The following is an 11,345-nucleotide window of genomic DNA, read 5'->3' on the forward strand; positions in this document are numbered from 1 at the left end:
AACATCTGTGATGTTGGTTCTGTCATTCGGTTGTTGATTTTTTCACGAAAAGTGGCAGCGTTTGTCACTTGTCATCATTATTTGATCTACAAAAATACTTACTTGGGATTCAGTGCAGCTGTTTTGCTAAGAGGTCTGCAGTGATGAGCTTTGCACCTGTATGATGTCAAACTCGGGTATCGATGCCTTTCTTTCAGTAACTTGGATGATTCGTTTGAGAACCAAATTCAGGAAGAAATAGACAGCCTGGACCACCTTGCAATGGCTGACGCTCCTTCACCACCAACAATCTACAAGAACAGCGACCACGTCAGTTGTGAAGACCTCCTCGAGTTTGCCATGGATCGGCCTAATGCAAAAAGGTTAAACTGATTAATATTCACTCTACTGCTTGCAAGACTCGTCAAATTTTCACATGCTCTAATTGCACATTATGGTTAACACCAGTATGCTCCATTTTTAATTGTGGACGATCTGAATGTTAGTCACTGTGGGTATCATTATTATCTGTATTATTCAACTTAGTCATTCCTGCCTTATTACTAAATGTCTTGTTAAGCATCATATTGAGTTTTGCTCTTCGATTTTTCTTTTCCTTTCATACATTGAATGACTGCTACATTGGTTACTCACATAATTACACATAATTAAATAATATTTAATTGAATTTTCTTTCCTCACCAGTTTCAGTTCAGATTTTAGCAACCGGGAGTTCGCTGTGACGTCACAATCAAGTCTAGGTCCCACGCGACATGTTGTGATTTCTGTACTTGAGGCAGGCTGGCTTTAGCATTGTAGTGAATTCAAACGACGCAGGAGCAATTATATCACTGTTATATTTTAATCCCTCACGCGACCTAAACTTGGCTTTGATGTCACAGCCATCGGGCGGCTGCTTCAACCGAAACAGGTGAGAAAAGAAATTCGATTATAAATTATTCAGTGGTCGTAGGCTCTCATAGTTTGAGTTGCTTTCGGATTTTAAACCCCATAAACTAAACGAAACGAAAGCAACCAAAAATTAGGTGTCTGTACTTTTTTAAGCTCAGTCGCTTAGGGTCCAAGCTGCGTTTTGGCATGGACCGAGGTAATAAGCCACATTTTTGCTGCACTCAAGCATTAGGGTGGCAGTGTTGAGTGATTGTATGCTTTTTCGGCAGGACTCAAGGCCCTTCACGAGGGGTCGACTCAGACGAGGTGCGAATCATGCAAAAGGTTCTTGCAAAAGAGGTAAGCATTCTTATTCATTGCCTGATTTTACATGCTGGTAGAATGCTGAAGATTGTTTTTGCCTCGTGGATTTCGTGAATAATTTTGCACAGCACGCAGTGTGTGATTCCATTCCCTGAATGGTGTAGTCTGACAGCACTGCTTGCAGTCACCTAGCCACTAACGCAAAAAATTCTATGGACCAGAATAAAGCACAATTAAATGCATTCTTTTCAGTCATTTTGCTTGTCCAATTGATAAGCACAAACAGTTTTAAAAGTGTAAAACCTTAGAACTTCATTTGCTAAAGTTGCTTCTTGTTATTTTGTTCTCTTTCTCTAAAACCAGTTATTATGTGACTAGTTTACCATTTTTTCTTGGTGTCTGTTACCTTATCGGTCGCATTCTGAGATGGTGTTAAGCAGGAACTGCTGTATAAAAATCTGTGATGATGAAATCTGAGGTTGAGGGTCTGTGGCACTGACACAATGAGAATTGTCTGTGGCACAGTGATAGTCGGTGGCACAAATATGGTTAGCGCACAGTGGTCAGTGGCACGAACATTTATTCTTAAAGAATAAATATTTGTGGTTTATTTAAAGGGTTACAAAATGCCATTTACTGAGATAGTAAAGCAGACAAGCTGTAGGCATTCCATCACTCATCAATCCAGTACGAAAATTTTCATGCTAGTTTGATTACAACAGAAGGTATCAGCAATTAAACTCGACACTCCTTCTCTTCCCCTTAATTCATGCAGGCAATACACTAGTAAAGGATTAGCTCCTCTCCTCCTAACTCCTTCTTTGTCGCCTTGATAGTGACTAATGCTAGCTTGATATTAGTTACATATTTTAATAGCAGAGTCTCTAGTAGTGACTTAAATGTGTAAGACTAGAATGCGTCCTGTCTCCATGCCTTCTGCAGCGCATGTTAGTTTAAACAAGAAGCACGGGTGCCGCTTATCATGAAGGCACTCATGCACTTCACTCTTGAATAGCAGCAGTCCCCTCCTCCTATTGCAAGGGCAATGTAAATATCTGATCTGCGACATTGTGTTATCTGCGTCTTCTGTTTTCAATCCGGTTTGTAGCATACGGTTTTTGTTGCGACTTTTATGTCTGCTGGAAGTGTGCGCATGACATTATGGCTATCGTGGCTGTAGTGAAGCTCACCATCTGATGGCCTGTCACTCACTGTGACCTCACTGTAGTCGTGACTTATCCTGTTCAGAAAAGTAATTCCAAAAAATTAGGACGACACTTAAGCTTTGCCTTCAGAGTATAGACACGATAGCATGTTTAGTTTAGTGCCGCCTTTTCATTCTACGAATTTGAGAGACTGGCACAGGGTTTGGCAAAGTGTTGGATGTCTTAAATTGGTTTCGTTTTGGGAGAAAGGAAGGCGCAGTATTTGTTTCACTTCTCAATCAGCTCCAGCTAAGTGTTGGATGTCTTAAATTGGTTTCGTTTTTGGAGAAAGGAAGGCGTAGTATTTGTTTCACTTCTCAATCAGCTCCAGCACTTACAATGAACAGTATACAATTAGAGGTACAGGGGTAGTCAAAAGTTCTCAAGCCACACGGTCTTCTTTTGAGCAGTATAGTAAAGCAGCTACGACAGCCCCAAGTGTCATAATATCTGCAGGGTACAAGAAGCATTATTCTAACCTCCGAGAAAATTGATTGCTTTAATGGGATCTCAAGTGCCAGAATATGCCGACCAGAAGCAGAACCTGTGGCCTGAAAACTTTTGACTACCCCTGTACATGTGTCAGCAGTTCAGATTCCTATCACAAACGAGCCTCCAGCTTGACTAGAAGTTGAATGCAAAATGGAAATTGAAATGGTATGACACTGCTCCGAATGCTGCACAAAGAACAATAGCATCACAATTTTGGTGTGAAATCACGTGCACTTTTTCCTGACAGTTTTCTCAATTCGGGGTCAGGGACAGCAACTATGACACCTTTTGGACCGAACAAGCTGTATAAATGGTCTCCTAAAGCCGTCACTATGCTATGATCAGTGAGCCTGCACATTTTTTAAAACAGTTCTTAATAATTGGTAATAATAAATCACCAGCTCCATTCCAAGGACTCGCACTTAGTGTGAATGTTCAAAGCATTCATTGTGCCCATAGAACACATTTGCTGGCAATCTTCGAACCCTTTGCTAGTCCCTTTGAGCATTGCTTTTAATGTTCCTCATTCACTTTTCACCTTGAGACTGGTGAAAGTATTGGTTGTTCTTATATGAAATGGAACTGTCGGATTGCGCACAAGAACAAATCCTGTTGTTATGTTTCATCAGATATATTTAGGTGAAAACAAAGAGTGTCCTTTCCCTGCATACTTGTGTCATAATCTTTGGTCAAACCTTGAAACACTTTCTCTGATCTCGTTTCTTGACTGCCGCTACTTCTGCACGCAGCGTGTTGGTGCAGATGAGTGCCTGGTGGCTCTGAATGAGGTGGACTGGGATGTGCACAAGGGCATCAAGTGGCTGCGGCTTCAGCAGCAGCTGCAGCAGCGCCACGGCTTGGCCTTTCCAGCTGATGCCTGCTCCCACGCCCTGGAGCAGAGTGGCTGGAATGTCCTTCAGGCCACTAACTTTCTAAGGGCCAACCATGCCAGTACAGTGGATGATACGACCGAGGTCTAACTAGTATGGCCTGTTGACGTGTTCACCCTAAAGCACTGGTGGGGAATGGAGGTGAGAGTATGATGTAGGAGTCAGTGAGATGATTCGAGGCTTGCCTCCACACATCCTAGCACAGAGGTTCAGCAAGTCTCTAGCTTCAGTCAGAAACCATGCTTCTGAAGCACACTCGGGAAATTACAGTTCAGAACCCTTTTAAGCATTGCCTGGCCTGAGCAAGTCACAGAATAAATCTGGATTATCTTTAGTGCCTAAGGTAGTAAGAAGAGAGTACACACTATTTCAAGAATGGCAGTTGCACAGGCAAGGTATTCTGTTTTTGGCTGTTGCAGCTTCGCTCACTTTAATTTGGAAGGGCAAAAATTTCTCGAATTGTGCATTTTGGTTGGTCTCTCGCTTGGAGATATTGCAGTTGGAAGCACGCTTAGCAGCTACTCTGAGGTTCTGACAGGTGCTACCACGGAACGTGCATTCTCTGTCTGGGTGGTGGGGAGACAATGCGTGCTAACTTGTGAACCACCGGCTGCAGATTTCTACTGCCTGCCATTTATTGTCATGTCTGTTAAACAGATGCAGTGAGCCACAGCAGCAGAGCTAGTACAGTCTGTGCGTCAAGATCCATGTTGCTAAAAGAAATGTGATCAAGTCATGCAGCTTCCCACCCTGTTCTTATTTTAGGTGATGCAGAGTGGTGCTTTTTATGCTTGTCATTTTTTATTAGAAAACAGTCACATTGTCAAACTTCATGCAGATTAGTAGGCTGCAAACTATTTTAATGCAATAGGGTTCCCAGATCCTGTGTGAGGTCTCCAAACAAAAGGTGTGTAGATTTTGTGCTACATCTGTGAAGCCAGCTTCACAGCAGTGGGTGCCTTTTGTTTTTGTGCAGTGTAAGTGGATTCTTGAAAGTTACTTGGACAAAGCTCAATGCAGTGTTTGGACATTTTGCAGTGTTCAGTTTCATTGGTTACTGTTTCATGCCTGTCAGTGGCAATGATAGTGTCATAGTTGGTAGACTGCTAAGTGCCCTAAGGTTTTCCACATGCACACAATGAAACCTATTATAAGTGGCCCGTATTTCTTCTTGGACGTTGCTACTGTGCACCTTGGTGAAGAAATGTAAAAGTCGGAGATATGTTGTTCATCTCCTTTTACTTTTAAATGAGACTGCAGTCACAACACTAGAGAGGTAACAGTGATTTCTTTCATTTCTCTGCACATGTCCCAAGCATCACTTGACTACACATCTATCGCACTGTTTTCACTCTTAAATGAGCAGAGACATCAGAGGTTTCATCAAGTTTATCTTACAAAACTGCCGCTATGGTCTCCGACTGATGATTGCGACGCAGAATCTGTGGGCTCGCAATAATTTAATACATAGCAGCTTTTCTGCCACCCTATTTTGGCTCCATGCTTCAACATTCAACTGGAATTCGAATGCACGATGATGTCACGGTGCTGGTTTTTGGTGGCATCATGTCACTTTCATGTTTCATTGATGTACGACCCCATTACTGTGACAGAAAACAATCCTTCCTGTGGCCATAGTCACAGCTTCCTAGGAGGCCAGAAGTGGGCATAATGGCTCGTGTTTTGCACTTAAATTGTGCGAAAATCTCAACAGCCAGCAGTGCCCTATTGGCTGCTCATTGTCGAGCATTTTGTTGGAGTTCAGTAAAACTAACCCACTAGGTAAAAAGAAAAAGGGGGGTAGGGAGGCGGAACATCTAAGAGAGGGAGAAAGAAAGTCACCCACCTTTTTTCCCGGTAAATATTTTAGCACGCTAATAAAAGTAAAATGCTTTGTTGGGAGTCAACAAAATCTGAAATAGAACAAAATTTGCTGCGCATACATGCAAATCAGTTATGTATCAGAATGGCCTTGGGTTTGCTTACATCACAACAGGCCCATACAGTTGTTGAGCGCTATCTTAGTGATTTGAAATGAACGATAATCAAAAGCCTATTTACTCTCATCCTTTTTCTTCGTGTAACAGCTTCTGAGACGTGCGTGAGTATCTGCTGCATAGCAGTCACACTTTCATTTGTAGGTTTATCTTAAAAGACCTGGCAGAACATTGAGACACTTGTACTATGTCAGAAAGGCTTTCACTGCCACCACAAGATGCTAGGTAGCATTTGTTTTGTGACCGTAAAATTTTTTCCCTTGTGTGTGTTTGCACTTGCAGTCATGAGATTTTGAGACCTCCAACCTGTATGCTGTTACGGTGCTCTGCTTTCTCTGCCAGTCATGCCATGAAATTGTATGCTGTGCCTGTGTGCTTGGTTTCCATTGCTCTATCTATATACCGGTCTCTGTGGAGCTTTCAGTGCCTCGTACGAGTGCTGTTTTGTTTGTGCCAAGTGCACCCTGTGTTCACTTTTCAGGACACTTTTCATGCATGCGTGCAGATATACGCCGTGCAACCAGAAGTAGTAGTCAGTATTTCAAGTGGCAAGCAGTATCGACTCGTTATGTTTTTCACAAAGTAGGTGCCTTGTAGAATTTCAAGAACATCCCAGTGAAACATGTGCCATTTTTATCACACGATAATTGGGTGTCATTTTTTGTTAGTATGCACTGCAGTCTTGTTTTTTTTTTTAAGCAGCAATGCCCAAAATACTCTGATGTACATAAGTAATTAATCGAGCTTCTTTATACCATGATGCTAGGAAGAGACAGTGCAAAATTAATAATTCCGCCCACAAGTTTGGTATCCTCCCTGCATCGTTTTATACAAGAGGCGGCTTTCTGTTTCCATTCAATTATATGTTTTCCTTTTTTGGTCCTAACGAGCAAAGTCTTCCTTTCTGGCCATCTTCACCTATGTTGCAATGCCTGAAATATATAAATTTATGACTTTGAGCTCATTTAGAGCATTCAGAGCTGCGCAGCTCACACTGTCCTTCATCAGTGCTGCTAAGAAAGAGCCCGTTAGTGTATATATATTTATGAATAGGCTTTTTTTAGTGTTTGGTTTAGCTTGCGCAAGTCTGCATTTGATTGATGTGTGTGAGCATGTGTTTGAGCCCGCTATCCTCTTAAGGTAGCACTGCAGTTAAGCTGTCCCTCCATAGAATGATGGAAAAAAATATGATCAGCCTTTCCATGACCTCGCAGATTTAGAGTTGTCTCCATGTGGGGTTGTAACAGAAATGGCAGCTACTGACTTATGGAAACTGTACCATTGCACCTCTCCAAAAGGGAAAAGCAGCTTTAACAGATGGACGGATCACTAGCGCAATGGAGTGGGTTTCTGTGAGCATTGGAAGTGCATTTTCACTACTTAGGTTTATAGATACGATATGCCGCAGTTTTATACTTCAGCTTAAAACCCTTGAGAAGCAAAAACCCATCAGTTCAGGTTGACTTCCTGTATCATACACTAGTTTTGCTGACTCAAGGAACTTCAGCCACTGTTTCTTGTGTGTGCCTGCTTGCATGCATGTCGTATGTGCTCTTCCTGGCCTGGAGAGGGTGCCGTAAAAAAATATGTTCAGTCATTCAGGCGGCTCGTTCCATTTAGCTACTGTGTACAAGCACATCGGCTTGCCATGTAGGTGCGCCTGATTGCAAACAGCCCTCAGAAGAATGTTGGGTGTGTTTATGTGCTGTCGTAAGGTTCTTAAAAGAATCTCAAGTTGGTGCAGGGTTCTTCTTTTTTTTTTCTTTCGCTGTTATTTTGCACTGTTACAATCATATCATTCCTCGCTCTTACTTGTGAACTTAAAATACTGATGTTAATTAGCAACATTTCTTGTTCTTTAAGTAAGAAGTACCTGTTCATTTTAAAATTGTTTTATTGCTAGTGTTCTATATTTTCAGTTTAAAACTAACCTAAAGTTGCAGTAAAAAAAACCTTGAGAGAGACAAAACAGGGTTTGTTTGTTTTTATTGCGAAATTTGTAACGTATGAGTGACTGAAATAATATGAATGTCATTTGGATGCTGTATGCAGTTCCACAGTAGTTCTACTTAGTATTGCACTTTGTCAATAAAAGCTTTGATCAACACAGGCTGCCCTGTCATGGTACAGGCTTCCCAACTCCTTGCTGGGTACCAAGGGCTTTGCGGCTATGCCATCTAAAGGAGCGCTGACATGTGATATTAAGGCAGGGGCTTTTAATGGCTTCCCTGTACACACTGGGTACATTCATGGAATGCCGCAGATGAATTATTTAATTTGCAGTCAGAGCACTCAAGGGGCAGAAGGTGAGTACGTTGAAGCAATTGCACGCATTTTTTTTTTTTAATCATCAAATGCACATCAGCCACCGACCTCATCGTGCATTGCAGATGACACACTACAACCTTTCTGTTTTAGAGCATTAGCTCTGCTGCTAGCATTCTTCAAGGTCGCATTATTTTTAAATTTGAACTTGAGCAATAGGTCACATAGCAACAGCGCATACCATGTGAAGGAAAGGCACAGTATCTGCCGCACTTCTGGATGGACACTTGGACTGCGCCGCAAGGGAAGGGAGGAAGGCAGGAGTGTAAAAAGAGAGGTGCTGTAGTAGAGTCCTATGGAGTAATTTCAACCACTTTGGTGATCTTTAGTGTGCACTGACATGCACAGCACAAGGCGTTTCTATCTGTGTAGATTACAATGCTATGACATAGCCAAGGCACATAGTACTACTATGAGGCAAAATGCACTTAGTGATATCATCATTAACGTGATGCGTTTTTTGGTTTTTTTTTCTTTTTTGTTAAAAGCTACAAGAAGTGGCACAGGGATGTCAGTGCAAGGTAAAGATCCTCAGGGGGTCAAACTTATTCGGGAGCCCTCCACAACAGCACCTCTTCCTCTCTACTCTCACTCCCTCCTTCCTCCCTTTCCTTGATGCAATCAAGCGTCCACCCAAAAAATGTTACACATACTGCGCCTTTCCTTTCCTTTACACCAGTTTACAATTTTATCAATAAACATAGAACCTGCGGCAGCTTCACTCACATGGCTGTGTTAGTAATTGTTGCAGCGTGAAAGAAAGTAAGCCCGGGCACCATAATTCCTTGCCAAATACCCCTCAAAACCTCATATCTGTTGTATCCCCACAATGCCCTATGCTTCATTATCCCGGCATTTCTTCGCCCTTTGGCGTTAAATGATTGCTCATGCTTTCCAATGTATGCAAATCCTTCGTTTACCCATACCCCGAGATATTTATATTCTGCTACTCTGGGTATTTCATGGCCTTGTATTTTAAGACCCTGATCAGTTGAGCTGTTGAAAATCGTCAGACCTGACTTAACTGCGCTAAAACTGAAGCCTAGAGCGTCTCCGCAAAGAAAGAGCCATCACTCGATAGTCGGCGGTATATAACCACTCTAGCTTTTTGTGTTATAGTGGTAACTCTTTGTTATGCACTGGTATCTTGTGCTGTCCCTTCTTAGTATTTCTTTAGCGCACCTTTAAGTCAAGTGCTAATTGGTTATTTAAAACTGGCCAGCGTCTACCTAGCAGTAGTGTTCACGATGGCGAAGCTACTTCGTGGCACATGCTCATTTTGCATAGTCTTTGACATCGTCATCAGGTGGGGTGTATGGTCAAAACAAGACTGTGTCAAATGGTTTGAAACACTCTTCAAATAACACCATAAAATCACTGCATGGCGTGGCATTATATGCACCTAATTAATAATTTCACCATTTGCCATGACCAGTTTTTGTTCCGATTTTAAAGAGCACTGACTAAGCTGTAATGTCTAGGGGTTCTAAGCGACTGGCAACTGCTTAGCTGAGGAGACCTCTGATGTGCCAGCTACGTAACTGCTCCTTGGCTGTACTGTTAGACCATTCCTTGTGACGCTAAAGAATATGTTATGCCTCGATTAAATCCTTTCGTCAACTTGATGTCTACACTATGACGTGTCGCATTAATTCTTCCAGTCATTCGTATAACCCTCAAAAACTAGACTTTGAAAAATAGTACTTTTTTAAAATCTGCTATAATATATGTTTACAAACTTACAGCCAAATGCACTGCTATTTTTGTTGATAGTGACTGGTGCAGACTTGCCGTGCAGCACAGTATTTCAGCCCTGCAACCAGCAAGTGCATAGCACAAGTGCAGCTTGTCCAGGCATGAATGCCACTGTATAGTTTCTCGCAGTGGATGGAATGTCTCTTGGTGTGTAAATTTATTAATTTCCTAAGTAAATAGTGTCACAAGTGCTGCAAAGTCCTTTGCTATGCAAATTAGTAGGCATGAAACGAGCCAGTGGAAGAAAAGCAAAAATGTACCAAGCATATGCAACTTGATACTGGGACATGGATACTTGGCATATGCAACCTAGATACTGTAAATGAGCAAAACGATTTATTGGAGACATCCAACACCGATGCTGGATTATTAACGCCTCTGGCTTCACTTCGTGTAATCGCAGTTTGTTTCTTTATTTGGTGCATATGTTTTCGTCAATTCTGCGGCCAATCTTTAGCTAAAATAGATTTTTATTTATAACAGCTGCTTTCTTGCTAGGAAACAAATATGACAAGTGCAGTGGCAGTGTCGTCCATGCACCAGCAGAGGAAAAAGAAAACGTGGGGGAGGTCGCTCAAGCTTTAATGATAGGGCCTTTTCCTCTTTTATTGTACACCACTGCAGTACTCATACACATGCTACTACATCAAACACACCACAATGCATTCTCTAAGCCCTCCCCTAACACACTTAGAGCAAAGGGGACTTTGTGGCGGCCGCTTTTTAATGGAGGCGAAAAGCAAGGCACCCATGTGCTGTGTGATCAGTGCATGTTAAAGAACCCCAGATGGCTGAATTTACAAAGCTCTCCTCAATGGCGTCTTTCTTAGCCCGAGTCGCTTTGGGATGACAAACCCCATTAACCAAACCTCCGTGGCCTATATGTAACATACTCGTTCGACACACAGAGGGCCAGAGGGCCTATAGGAATTGCACAATTTTATTTTATAGAATATATTACAGGAACCTCCTCGCTAATATTGACTTCATTTGACCCTCCCCTGATTTACTGACTTCATTTTTGGCATCTCTAATCATTATTGCTGATTGAAGCTGGAAGCAACTGGATTTACCATTGAAGCTATTGTAGAACTAAACAACACTTGCCCTGAAAGACTGTACTGGACGTATTAATGCCTGCAACAGGGTAAGAAAGGTGGTTGGAAACTAATTTTCACATAACAGTAATGTGCATCAATGGGCCATGTTCTTGTTTTCAGAGATGCTTTATTTCATTGCAGAAGACGAGATGGAGCCTCGTAGAGTTCAGTGTCATTCAGCGACACCCGGCAAACTTGGGAGTTGCAGCCCGGATAATATGGCTTCTACTCTAAAAGCCGAGAATGGCAGATGCAGCACAGATTTTCACTAGGAACTGCATGTTTGAACAGTAGCATATCATTGGTTAGCCATAGGCAGCATGTTCTCAATGATGAGACCCTATTGTTAAACCCATTTCTTGGCTTTAGTGCAACAGTAGCTGCCCC

The 11,345-nt window shown here is 42.1% G+C and overlaps 1 protein-coding gene across 3 annotated transcripts in view; it reads left to right on the forward strand.

The window, feature by feature from the left end:
• The window catches only part of Ack-like (activated Cdc42 kinase-like), a 94,667-nt gene extending 87,132 nt beyond the window's left edge, over positions 1–7,535 (forward strand). For all 3 annotated transcript variants that reach the window (XM_084599388.1, XM_084599387.1, XM_084599389.1), the window contains exons 15-17: positions 198–362; positions 1,161–1,230; positions 3,641–7,535. In XM_084599388.1, coding sequence (XP_084455514.1) covers positions 198–362; positions 1,161–1,230; positions 3,641–3,871 — 466 coding nt within the window. In that variant the 3' untranslated portion in view covers positions 3,872–7,535. The remainder of the gene's footprint in view (positions 1–197; positions 363–1,160; positions 1,231–3,640) is intronic.
• The last annotated feature ends 3,810 nt before the right edge of the window (positions 7,536–11,345 follow it).

The sequence above is a fragment of the Amblyomma maculatum genome, chromosome 3 (assembly GCF_055883805.1).
Source record: "Amblyomma maculatum isolate TAMU_Amacu chromosome 3, ASM5588380v1, whole genome shotgun sequence".
Lineage (NCBI taxonomy): Eukaryota > Metazoa > Arthropoda > Arachnida > Ixodida > Ixodidae > Amblyomma > Amblyomma maculatum.